The sequence below is a fragment of the Athene noctua genome, chromosome 8 (genome assembly GCF_965140245.1).
Source record: "Athene noctua chromosome 8, bAthNoc1.hap1.1, whole genome shotgun sequence".
NCBI classification, from domain to species: Eukaryota; Metazoa; Chordata; class Aves; order Strigiformes; family Strigidae; genus Athene; species Athene noctua.
Window position 1 is genome coordinate 14,261,470 of NC_134044.1, and position 12,748 is coordinate 14,274,217.

General features: G+C 38.8%; 1 protein-coding gene across 1 annotated transcript; it reads right to left on the minus strand.

Moving 5' to 3' along the window:
• Positions 1-464: 464 nt before the first annotated feature.
• Positions 465-12,071, minus strand: LOC141963078 (phospholipid scramblase family member 5-like). Its single transcript, XM_074912039.1, has 7 exons — positions 11,960-12,071; positions 9,237-9,388; positions 4,813-4,855; positions 3,801-4,021; positions 2,660-2,821; positions 1,462-1,623; positions 465-503 (listed from the first exon to the last, which is right to left on the minus strand). The coding sequence occupies exons 1-7, from the start codon at positions 11,970-11,972 to the stop codon at positions 465-467; spliced, it is 792 nt and encodes a 263-aa protein (XP_074768140.1). The 5' UTR covers positions 11,973-12,071.
• Positions 12,072-12,748: the final 677 nt, after the last annotated feature.

A 12,748-nucleotide genomic window follows, 5' to 3' on the forward strand; every position in this document is an offset into this window, starting at 1 on the left:
CACCCTCATGTGGTTAGTAACTGGTACCAGCACTTGCAAAACATCAAAGGCTTCTCTAAACATAGACTTTCATCAGTGACGCTGCAAGCCTTCATCTAATCTTTCATGATTTCCCATGCAGGAACATCAAAAGAGAAAGAAGAGAATAGCACTGTTCCAAAGCAACAGCGCTCTGTGTGAAAAGTATGTGTTTAGCTACAATGCACATAAAATGTAAGTGGGAAATTGTTATTTACATGAGACATACATTAATAAACAACATCATTAACTCCCTATCCTTTCCTATAAGGAACAAGGATTTGTGCAGTTCAAAACCATGTCCAAAGCTCAAGGGATTTCTGGAAGAAAATGAAAAAGAATTAGAAAGTATCTAATGTATTAGTCTTCAAAGCAAGAGGATCAATTTATGTTCATTTTTACTTACTGAAACACATTCTGCATATTTTATTATTTCTGTCATCTTGTTATAATCCATCCAAAGAGTTTTCAAAGAACATTAAGTCCTACAAATAAACAAACTGTGAATAATATGGAAGGTACAAAAATGAAATGATTACCATCAAAAGTCTTACTTGTAGGCTTTTGTTATATAATTAGGTTAGTCAATCATTTTCTATTACTCTGCCACTGAGCATCAGGAGTTTTGGAGGACAATCCAAAAATATTAAGTGCCACAAGAGATACGTTTCTACCCTAATAAAAGCAAAATTTCTGAACTTGTTGCTATTTTAAAGCAAATGCTTTCCAGTGAATAATTTAAATAGTTTTGTCCTTCTGTTTTATACTCTCTGATGTATCACAGATGATTTTGAAATTTGCATGTTGATATTAACACATTAATGTTGGCAAAAGAGCTACACAGCGAATATCAATTTATAATTCTAGGAAACGTGCATCTTAACTTCATCCGTACCCGTAGTGGTGAGTATTCTCCTTTTCATATAATTCTTACTATTATCTTCACAAGGCAATTTTTGGAGGAAATTTCATATGACCTGACCATCTTACATGCAACACTCAACATAACTATTGAAGTGGCACTCACAGTTTGAAATTACCATTAGAAATAACGTAACTTTTGTTCTGTTTCATACACCCATTCAAATACAACAGATAAGGGGTTTGCGGGTGTTTGATAGGTTTGACATGTATGTTGATATTTGATCCTGCCATGCAAGATATTGAACTATATGTGGAATATTATTTAAACAGTTTAATAAACAAAAATTTAGGAACATAAAGATGTTCAGCAAATAAGCAAAAACAAAAGCAGCCATAAAAATTGAAAGGTTTTCAGTTAATTTATCTTTTAGGTAGTGGCTTTGGCTTTCCACTGCACTTATGCCTTTGTAGGATTTTTTGCTGATAGCAAAGGTCACTTTGGTCCCAGTCTGCTCACCTCTATAGGTCTACCTCTTTGTTTGTTTGCATTGCAAAACTTTGTAAGTTTTGCATACTTACAATGAGGAAACAAGCACCAATCATTACTGCCTTGATTCTCACATCAAGATCTACAGGGACCTGGATCCCGAAGTTGGCAGTGTTGGTAAAGACATTGTTTACAAATCCAGACCAGTACTTGGAAATTTTGCCAATCGTTGACATCTCATTGAGAGACTTTACCTGCACAAATGAAAAATAGGAATACACTTAAATGTAAACAAATCAGGTACATACTGATTATATCTCCACAGAATTAATGACTGTGCCCTGACACACAGAGTATGCTATAGCTGTCAGGTGGTTCTTTTCTTGTTATCATTGAGATGCTCTATTAGTGTCAGATTTGCCTTTAGGAGTGGCACACAAGAAAGGGTCTTCAAGTTTGGAAACATCAGCATCTTTAGAGCTGACAGAAAAGTGGAGGAAAGCAATTGTGAAAGTTTTTAACACTTTTGCTCTTTTTTACAAAAATTCTTTTTTCTGTCTTGTGTTTCTGAGATTCTCCAAGTCACAGCAGTACCACTGCTGTGGACCACCATCCGCTACAACTGACAGATATGTTCTCAGTTATGTAGCCATCTGCATGTTTCTCAGGTATACTGAAATTTCAGACAGTACCCACTGAAGTATTCTGATTTAGCTAACGAGTTGTTCAACACGGCAGCTCTTTTAGGATTACTTGACTAATGCAAAGTGCTTTGTTCACATCAGAATACTCTGTCTAGGGTTTCTTCCAGTATCTCTCATTCTCCATCTCATCCCTTAAATATCTCAATGGCTCCTCAGAATTATTTTTCTGCTGATTAATGCTGTCAAATGGATGTAGACATATTGGACAGTAATCCTGCCCATGGTTCTCAGTCTGAGAGTAATGAAGGCAGCATATTCAATGCCACAGGCTTCAAGGGACTATATGTCAGATAACAGTGAATGCATGAAAACTTGAGCCTATCAAAATCAGCGGCTGAGAAGTCATGGACTGCAGAGGACCATGACTTCACTTAGCGACATGTTTATTTCCTTGGAGGAACTGCCACTCTTGTCCATCTGTAGGAATCTGAGTGTACAAGTCAGGAACTCCAATGCACATTGTTGTACTTCTGTAATTACAGCAATGTACATAATATTTTTAAGGGTAGAATAACAGGATTTTTGAGTGAGAAATTTATTCAAGGTAGTAAAACTTCAAAATTTTTAACACTCATAAGAAACATACCTCAAAGTCAACATCGTCAAAACAGCCACAAGTTGCACACGGGCCAACTATTTTTAATACATCTTCTTTACTTTCATTTTGTATAGTAAACTTTGGCAGAAAAGGGTCCCAGTTCTGTACAACATACCCAGCTACTGTACCTGGTGGGGACTGAACTTCTAACTAGCAAACAAAAGAAAACAAAAAAATCTTGTAAACTAATTTTACATTAGTATATTTGTCCATAATAGCATATTGTTTATATAATGACAAAATATTTACTTATTGAATATAATTATATATAATTTTACCAAACTGTGAAATGGATATTACAAGACAGACTAGTGGTGCTTTTAAATACAGTGGACAATATGAAGCTCAAAAGCTGCACCAGAAGCTAACATCTTACATATAGGATTTGATAAAAGCCATATGCTGTGAAAAGCATTTGTTATTGTCATCAGTGAGCATGCTATAAGCATTTTTATGTAGCAGCTGTGCCACCGAAGGACCATTTTTTAAAAATTACAATGCAGTACGAGAAAGTAGGTAGATGAGTTAACCTATAAAACACTTAAAAACAAGAAATATGTCTGAATAAAGGAGAGTTTAAAAAAAAAAGGAGATCTGATACTCTACAGGATTTGCATTTTTCACTTAAAGCAGCTTATTTCCAAGTTCTGCAGTTTCCAAAAGATATATGGCCTTCAGGAAGCAGAGCCACGGAGCAAAGCAGCGGCCTCCCAGTCATTCCCGCACACACAAATGGCCTCCAGGGATTTTCTGTCCTTTGCACTCTGGAAGGACAGTGGGTGACTTCCTCCTGTAGCACTAACAGACGTTAGTCTGTGGCAGGGCAAGTTGTGTTTTGGGGTGTTACCTAACTGAACAGACACCTGTATCATCAGACACAAGAGCTTTATTTGGGATGTCAGGAATGTAAGGTCCCATGAAAGGGAGGAGGCATGCGGGGAATGTGACTCACAAAAGGTCCTCGTTTATCACCAGTTACTCCTAAATGAAGGTCTCCGAGCAGACCCCCAGGACTGAGAGGTGGGTGTGAATTCCTTCCTGCCATCCTCACAGAAGTTGAAGGAGGCTTCATTAATGCTGTGCACATACAGTGAGATGCTGGGACAAAAGGCAATTAGGATTCACTCACCTCTTGCAGGAAGCAGGGGAACCAGCAGCTGTTGCATCTCAGGGGTCTCTTCACTCTAATCACTTCTCGGCCTGTGTTATCTGCGATCCTTATGGTGAAAGACCTTATAGGCGAACACAAGTTACGATCAAAGCAATCATTTTCTTCTACTGCAAAGTAAACTCTTTGTCCCAAATGGTTTTTTATCTCATATTTGCTGGAGGTCTCTGTGCCAAGTATGGCTAATAAAGCAAATCAAGTAGAACATTACTTTAGTATAATGTTAGTGTATATATATATATACTAGCATATATTCTAAAAAAAAATCTAATGAAGAGAAACTGTTTAAAATATTGCTTTGAAATTATGACACAAAGAAAATACACAGTTATAAGTAAATAATAATGTCAGGTCTGTATTTTGAAAGAAGGTTTAGTTCAAAGACTTTGATTTGCTGTATACTAAAGTACATATCACAAAACAGAATTCAGATTCTGAGTTTTGGCTTGTGCTTTTTCTTAATTTAACATCTGTGAAGTTACAATACAAGGCTGTCCCACTTGACTGACAAACTTTCACCCAGTGAGATATTCAAGAATCAGGCCAAAAACATTTTGAATGGGAGAAATACATTTTAAAAATATTTCACTTGCAGAACTTAATACTTGTTCAGTACTTTGACATTCTGAGGAACGACATAAATTATCTTACTCTTCATATTATGTCTTCTGACCTTTCTTTTTTGGCTTTGTTTCTTGTAGCATTTCCATGGATTGGAAAGGTGGTTAAGCTTTAGTAACTTTGAGAGGGAGGTGTCTGAGGAATTGAGTTTAGGACTAGTGTAGAGATTACTTGCTGCAATCTTTCTCTCCTAATTGGTTTGATGCAGAACAGGCACACCACAGTACGAGCCTGAAGCAAGGTGAGCGGGAGGCTTCGCAATGACTTCAACAAGGTGGGGGCAAGACTTGGAAGCCATTTGGAAACATCTGTGTACAAGCACTGTTAAAGAACAATGAGGATTGCACCATACCTTCAAGAAGCTCTACTTGCTGATGAATAATTATCTGGTCCAGCTGTTTAAAAAAAATAAACAAGATGGTGGGTGTTGGAAATGTCAGTGATCACCTGTCTATGTTTATTGTTCCTCTCCCTGTTATTATCCAGAGGTGCACAAGCTGGGTGCCTGAGGGCTATCTCAAGTCACACTTCAGACATCTCTCTGAAATGATGACTGAAGAGTGTGACATTGTATTCTGTGATCATGTAATTCATGCACACATTTGAAGAAAAATTATCTTCACTGGGGGAACAAGGAAGACAACAGCAGTGGAAGGATGTATGTGAGAAGCAGGACCCACTTTTCACTCCTGCTGTCCCTCCTGGTCTTGGCAGAGGGGAAGCCCCTTACCCCAAAGCTAAGGTAAGTGCTGGGCACCACGGCAGTACAGGAGTGAATAAATTCAGGCTCAAGCTTTAAACATGCTGTAGCTACAACCCAAAAGGCCCTGCTAGAGCAACGCAGCAAGTCAATCGGGTGATGCCAACGATTTAACTGTGATCTCAGGCACTGGGAGTTCTGCACCCTAAATCTGGCAAACGGTCAGCCAGGGTGCCAGAATGAACAAAACAGCAGCTCCCCAGAGAAAACCTTGACTGGCTGAAACTGTCTTCCCCTGTGAGCTGGTTACAAATGCAGGAGAAAAACTGCTTGCCATGATAGCCAGCTTTGCTGTGCTGATCATCCCTCCGATATTATTCTTTTTTAGAGAACAGTCATTAGTATTATAAAACCAGCAAGACTTAATTTCAGTCTACCTTTCAGTTTTATGTGACTTTTTATGCCTTTTTTATGCGATAGTTTAGGCTTTACTAATCTCTTATCCTTAAATTCCTGATGGGCAAATGCTTGGCACAGGATTTTGCCATTACTCACAGCTGCAGACAGAAAGCACACAGCGACGTTCTGAGACCAGCATGTCACAGCTCTCCAGCATCTGTATATTTTACAATTGATAAATTGTGCCTGGTACGTATTCAAACTGTTGCAGCTATTTGTCAGTTCTAGTCATCTCCTGCAGCTAGTTCAGGCTGCAAAGAAAAGCTAGTAAAGAGAAACTTCTTTATCCCTTTCATTAATCTCTGAAATGTGCATGCCAGTAATTGAAATAATAAAAAATATTTGGACTTAAAAATTTTCCCCCAAGAATCTTTGCTGTTCATGGTTTAGGTTTCACAAGAGATGTGAACTCTTGGAGCCCATGGGAAGTGCTCTGCTGATGAAAAAAGAATAAACAAGTTAAAGATGGTAGGGCTATTTTAATATTTTAGCATTGATTTTAATACGGATTTCTTTGCCCCACACAGAATTTCACAAGAAAAAGAAAATTATTGAACCTGAACTGTTAAAAGCTTTGAGTGATTTTGGTCTGTTTATAGGTTTATTGTGAACAAGGTATAAACTATGTTAAGACATGGTGGCAGTACCACTTGTTAGACTTGTTTTGCCTTTCAGTGGTTTCTGGAAGGCAATTATTCTGATGCATCTTTTATTGGGGCATTTGTAGATTAATGGAATTCTGCACTTGCATTTTGAAAACATCTAAAGCCCTTTGGTTTACAAAGGTCTGAGTCCTCTGGAGCTCAGATATGTTAAAATTCCTTATACACAGCTAATTCCCAGTATTCAGTCTGTGGGCATTAAATTTACAACTGATCAGTCTAATCAAATCTAAACTAAGCAGCTTTTTACAAAATTGATTCAGCCTGAATGGTGGTATAACATGTTGTTGAGCTACTTGAAAAATTCTTCTCCAAGGTCTCATCTGTCTATTCCTGCTATGGGAAAAGTTTCCCTTGATTTTTGTGATGGATGATGGACAATTCCTTGAACTATGGGTGTGACCTGGAAGATAATAATGAGGTTTGGAGAACTTTTGGTATCTGTTTGCCAAGCCAGAAGCTGCTTATTGCCCTTCTCCCGTGCACCTTGAACAGCCGAGTGAATCACTCCTCAGCCTGACTGACTCCGCATGTGTATTTGCAGCATGAAATATAGCTGTCTGTCTGTAATGTACAGGAGAGATATTTTTGTTTTCTCTCATCCACACTATATGCTGTGTCCTTGAGTTGCTGTTTAGAATAAGACTGTAGGGATCTCTTTGAGATTCACTAAATTTGGTCAAACACGTCATGGTCTTATTGAGAAATATATTCCGTTCTCTCAAATCTATCCACCTATCTTTCCTGCTCCTGCTGGAGATAATCCCAGAACCTCATTTCTATTTTTTATCCTGTAGTTATTCTCAATCACTTTCTATCCAATCTTTCTCCTGGTAATATCATTCTATATATTATATGTCTCTTTTTCCCTCAGTTTGTTTACTCTTCCAGGTACTCTGTCATGGTTCCCTCTCTGGTAGTGTTTTTTTAGTCTAAAGATTAAACAATTGCAGTCTTATTTATAAGCAGGTTCTCTATTCTCCATGTCCTTCCAGTAGTACCTGTCTGTTCCTGTTTCAGTTTGGACCCACTTGTCCCCAGTACACACACAACCAGAAGGATACACAATATTCCAGTGTTCCCAATGGCATCAAAAATTCCCAGTTCTGCTAGAAATACCTTCATTCATTTGAGAATTTCATTACATGAAAATCTCTTAGTCCATCAGGATAAATCTCAAGGGATCCCACATTCATCCTGCAGGCAGCCCTCTCCCTGCTGGTCATATCTCCTTTCTGCTCCAATCTATCCTGTATGACTTGTTTCATTAGTCACACAGCCAGTATGACTTCAGCATCACACACCAAAATGTTCTGCAATGCACAGAAACTCTAGCTGTGTGTATGTGTCAATAATCAGCATTGCATACATGCTTTCCACTTTCAGACTAGAGAAAATTGAGAATAATTAGTGAGGGCTGCAGCACAGACACATGATTACTGGGCCAAGAGCAAGCATGAATGAGGTCGTGAGTTCTAGTTATAGTTCTGACAGCGACTTGCTCTTTTGTCTTTATGTCAGATGTAAAGCTTCTATAAAATGGAGTAATAGAATTTTTCTTGCCCACATTGTATTGGTAAATCTGAGGTATAATTCATGTTCGTATAGGAGACTAAATATGTAACCTGCCAAGTATTTACTATCATAATCACTTTTAGGCTAAAAAATGTAGCTCCCACAGTCTGTGAGCAAATGCTCATGTAATTGACAACACATATCATTTTGTGCATGGGCACTATGAAATGAAAATCATAACTCCACGTGAAAGATTGCTACTGAAGGATCTCCTAGTGTCATTAACTATCTAAGTAACTTATCTCCAAAAATAAAATATATTCAATTTCTGCTTCTGTAAAAAACTACCAGATATGTATATCTAAAATACAGCCCCTCAGTGAAATAAACATTTCCCAGCACCACCAAAACACAAACACAGCAGAAGAATGTGTATCAGAATTACAACCTGACTACACTGGGGGCCTGATTCTGTTCCCGCCCATACCAGGAAGGGTGTATGACGTGTTACTCAGCATATATAAGAGTGGCAGAATCCAGCCACATGGGAAATGTAAACTGGAGTCAATGTCAAAACAATAGCAGGGAATAACCCTCCCAGTAAAAACATGCAGGAAGAGATGAAACTTCTGGAGCAGAGCTGCAGACCATCACTGGTCTGAGCTCCAGGAGCAGAGAGGTTTCACAGAGAAAGATGGACAGCTGTACATTTAGCAGTAGGATGGAGAAGACTCCAGCATTGCCTGTCCCTCCCCTGCCTGTGACCTACTTTTCTGTTTTCATTTCCAGGCATTTCCCTCTCTCAGGCACTAGTACTTTCCTGCCCCATGACTGAACACAGAGTGGGGGCAGGTTTGTAGCTACCCAGACTTAAGCTCACAAAATTGTCTCCTTGGGATCTTGCTTCCCCAGGACCTTGCCTCTAACCTGAAGAACACTGTCATTGGCAAGAGTTTTCCTAGAAGAATTTTGTGTTCCTCAAAGGATAGGTTATAAGGAGGTGACAATTCCTTCACACACTGCCTGTTTGAGTCTTTTTGAGGCCAGATGGAGTTTGATAGCCATTTCCCTGAGGGTAAACTCTTAAGGAGCTGGAAGGAAATCGGGGTGACAATGAGAGAAGTAATATTGTGGCCTAGAAAAAGTTCTAGAGGGAAGAAAAACACGGGTTTGGTGCAAGGAGAGCTGCATGCACAACAAACGGATTTCTATAAAAATGAATGGCAGCAATGAAGGAAGGGCTTGTCATTCCCACGTTCCTTATTTCATAGTAATGGCAAACAACAAAAAAGCCTCTCCATCTCCATCCACCTCTCCCCCAAGAAAAAACAAACAAACAAACAAACAAACAAAAAACCAGCAACCAATCCCATCCCTCAAGGTATGAAAGAAATCTACAAGGAAAACAAAACAATTCTAACATTTGGAAAGATTCAGGACCTGGTTCAGGTACTCCAGACCAGGTGGCAAGTTATGAGCATGTGATGTTTGCTTCCAGAGACTTGTTGGTTCAACAGGCTTATTCTGTTCAGGAAGGTCAGAAGAACCAGGGAGGTAATCCTTAAAGACTGAGTTAGTTTGTCTCTGAGATTCTGTGGGAAAAGAACAAAAAAAAAAAAAAATCAGAAATGAACAGGACCAAACAGGAGCTAGCTGCTTGGATCAAAACTGGAATAGTAATGTCACATTCTGCCTGTGACTATATCATCATTTTAGTTCAGATAAGGAGTGAGGATCTCAAACAAATCTCCTGACGGTCCTACACTTCAAGCACTCTGATTCACTTTATAAAGCAGTCTCAGAGTATGCCACGTGGAATCACTGTAGATGAAGCTAAACCAGAAGATTTAGTCTTGAAGGGCACCTAATCCACTCTGACAGCTTTCAAGCAGTCAGGCTGTATGAGAAGGCCGGAGCTGGTCTGGACTCACATACAGGGTGGCCACAAGGTCCTCAGCGCAAGTTGCTCAGCCCTGCTCCCCGTGTGCTAACATACACCAAGCTGTTGAGGACTTGCTTCTAGCAAGATGTTTTCTAGCATCTTGAGGACGTGCATATTTTCTCTTAATTAGAGATAACATTTCCAGGGATCTCAGATTCCCCAGGCTACATGTTACAGCCCTAGTACCAAAGCGTACACAGCCTCTTACAGTGTATATTCATTATTATCTTAATGAACAGATCAGATATCGTTAAGCTGTGTTTTCTGGTTAGGTATTGCTAACACATCCTTTTGGACACAGTGATGGTTACCTTGCCTAGTGCCGAGAAGGTAACAAGAGTATTTACTGGTAGAGGCACCTGTGTGCCCACAGCCCTTCACATGCACAGGCACTGTCTCCCCCAGTGCAGTGATCACCTTAGCCATTCGATTCTCAGCAAACTCCTCCTGATTTTACTACGAGCTTCTTTCCACAGCCTTCAGTAACATTGGCTCTGCCAGAACAAGAAAGAGCGAGCTGAAGCTCTCTGCATATAAACGGAAAATTCTTGTATTAAGCTGAGCCCCGGCACTTCAGTGGTAAAGCAGTCCCCAAACTGACCATTTTCATCTCGTATGTGACAATGCTTAGGCACAATGGGGTTCGAGGCCCAGAAGGAATTTGGACTCTAAATCTGAAGCTCTCTTTTGCTGTTGTGGGTTTAAATGAGATCCTTTAGCATTATTTAAACTCAGTGTGGCTGATTCATTGTTTAATCATATTTTGATGTTAATTTGTCTTTGCAGCCGCTGCTTTCTTTCAAAGTCTGAGACCGCAGGAAGAAGTAACAACCCCTTTGAATTTGTATCTGGCTTTTAAAAATGTATAACTGGGTAATAAATATTTTATATGCTCTTCTGCATCATTTTACCTCACAGGGTTTTGTTACTGCCATAACTGTTGTTGTTACATGAAATGCCATGAAGTGGCCGAGTGTTAGTGTTATTCTTGAATAATAAAGAGAAAAAAATACAACAAATTGCAGTTCTACCTGTCAAATTTTAAGCTATACAAAAATCAAACAGTAAGTACATTAAATATTGATGACAATCCGAGCTGCTCTGACACTTTGTCTATTTTTGTGAATGTTTCCCATTTCATTTATGGTATGGTAAAACTTAAAAGTTATCACATGATACAGTGAGCATTCTGCACAAACATAATTTGTAGAGTTAACTGTTCCTAAAAGAAGTATATTATCAAGTTCCTTCATTATGAAAACCATATTTCACAACATTACTATTTTGCTTCTTCTATTAACTACTGTGCATTAAAAAAATACAAAACCAGATCTCTTTTATACATCTAAAGATAAGCAAAATTTTAAAAAATTATATTGCAAGGGTAAAACAATGCTGTAAAACCTGCTTTCTGCTGTATACCTTTTAGTGCTGTAAATGCAGAATGCCTTGAATATTTGGGGGGCAAGAAAGAGGTGTAAACATTTGGCAAACATAAACAGACATTGCTGAAACTCCCTGGGCCAACATCTGCTTCTGTATGTCTCAACAGGGTGACCTCTCTGGAGTTGCATTCATGTTAAGAAAAAACAGATTTGTGTCCTTCTGTTTACTTTACATATTTGAAAGCATGGAGAAAATTAATTTAGAAGGCTGGTGAGATCAGCATGCTACAATGTTTGCCTATAGCCCTGAGTACCCAACCAGCTGCTGCTATAAGACAATATGTGACAAAGATGAACCCAGATAGGAGTAATCTGATTAAATTCAGTTATTCTTCAGATATTTGTTTTCTGTACGTGGTGATCAGGACTCTGACCAGTTTTGAAAGTGAAAAGCATTTGCTGATTTGATATTTTTGAAGTGGAATAGGAAAGAAGTGTGAAAAAATAGTGGTACCCTTGGCTCAGTACCTGCCCTTCCCACACATTCTGTACCGACAGGTTTAAACACAAAGAGACAAACACTAAATTTTCTGATGGAATGCAGATGTTAACATTTTATAACATATTTTATTCAAGTAACATTCTAGTATAGATTTTAGTCTCCTTAGGAGCCTCTTGAATGCTGAAAAATTAAAGGAAGCCAAAACAACTGTGTTTTGGCTGATGTGGTTTTAGCCTGAAACTCTCATTTCATCAGACTGCTGATTGCTGGAAACGTACAAGACTGTAGTTTTCTGTAAACATGATCTAAAAATACAGACTATAGATGCACTTACCTTGAGAGGCCATGAAGCTTCCTGAGTTACTTCTTCAAAGGAAGCCAGGTTAAAAGAAAAGGCTTTTCTTGTTGCAGCAAAGAAAAAAAGAGCACAGCATGCACAAAACTTCAGAAGATGTCTGTCTACTTCATATCAGCTTACAAAGAACTGGAGGAAATGTATTGCCTTTCTCATGTTCCAGAACACTGCATTTTATGTCGATGGACAACAGGGGGAGATGATGCTAACAAACAAGAAAAACATGATGCATTTCAAGTCATTTGCACCAATAGAAAGAGGAAAAAGTATCTTGTGAATACAAAGAGGGAAAACTTCAATGTACTCACTGGCTAACTGAACACATTAGACCAAAAATTCTGCTTTATAATGTATGTATATATTCTGAGACTACACAAATTCTATCTTTATAATTCAATATTTATGTTTCCATTTTTTCAGGGTATCCAATAAAGACAGAGGAGCTAATTACCTGCATTTCCCTACTGCTGACCCCCAGTCAACGTTTCCCATACACAGAGCAGGAAAATCTACCTTGGATTTCTCACTGTATTACATCCACATAGTATCAGCCTTCCCTACAAGAGATATCATGCCTGCTCCCAGATCCAGAAAATGATCCTGTACACCCCTACCCCTGCACACACACCCCCCCTATTCAGGGCTCTGTGGATCTGTGTGAGGTGTTTAAACTGGATTTGGAGAATTAAAACAGACTGGGTGTGCTTTGCTCCAAACAAGCACCGTACATACCTAAAAGTAACACGTTATCACCCACATTGCACTGGG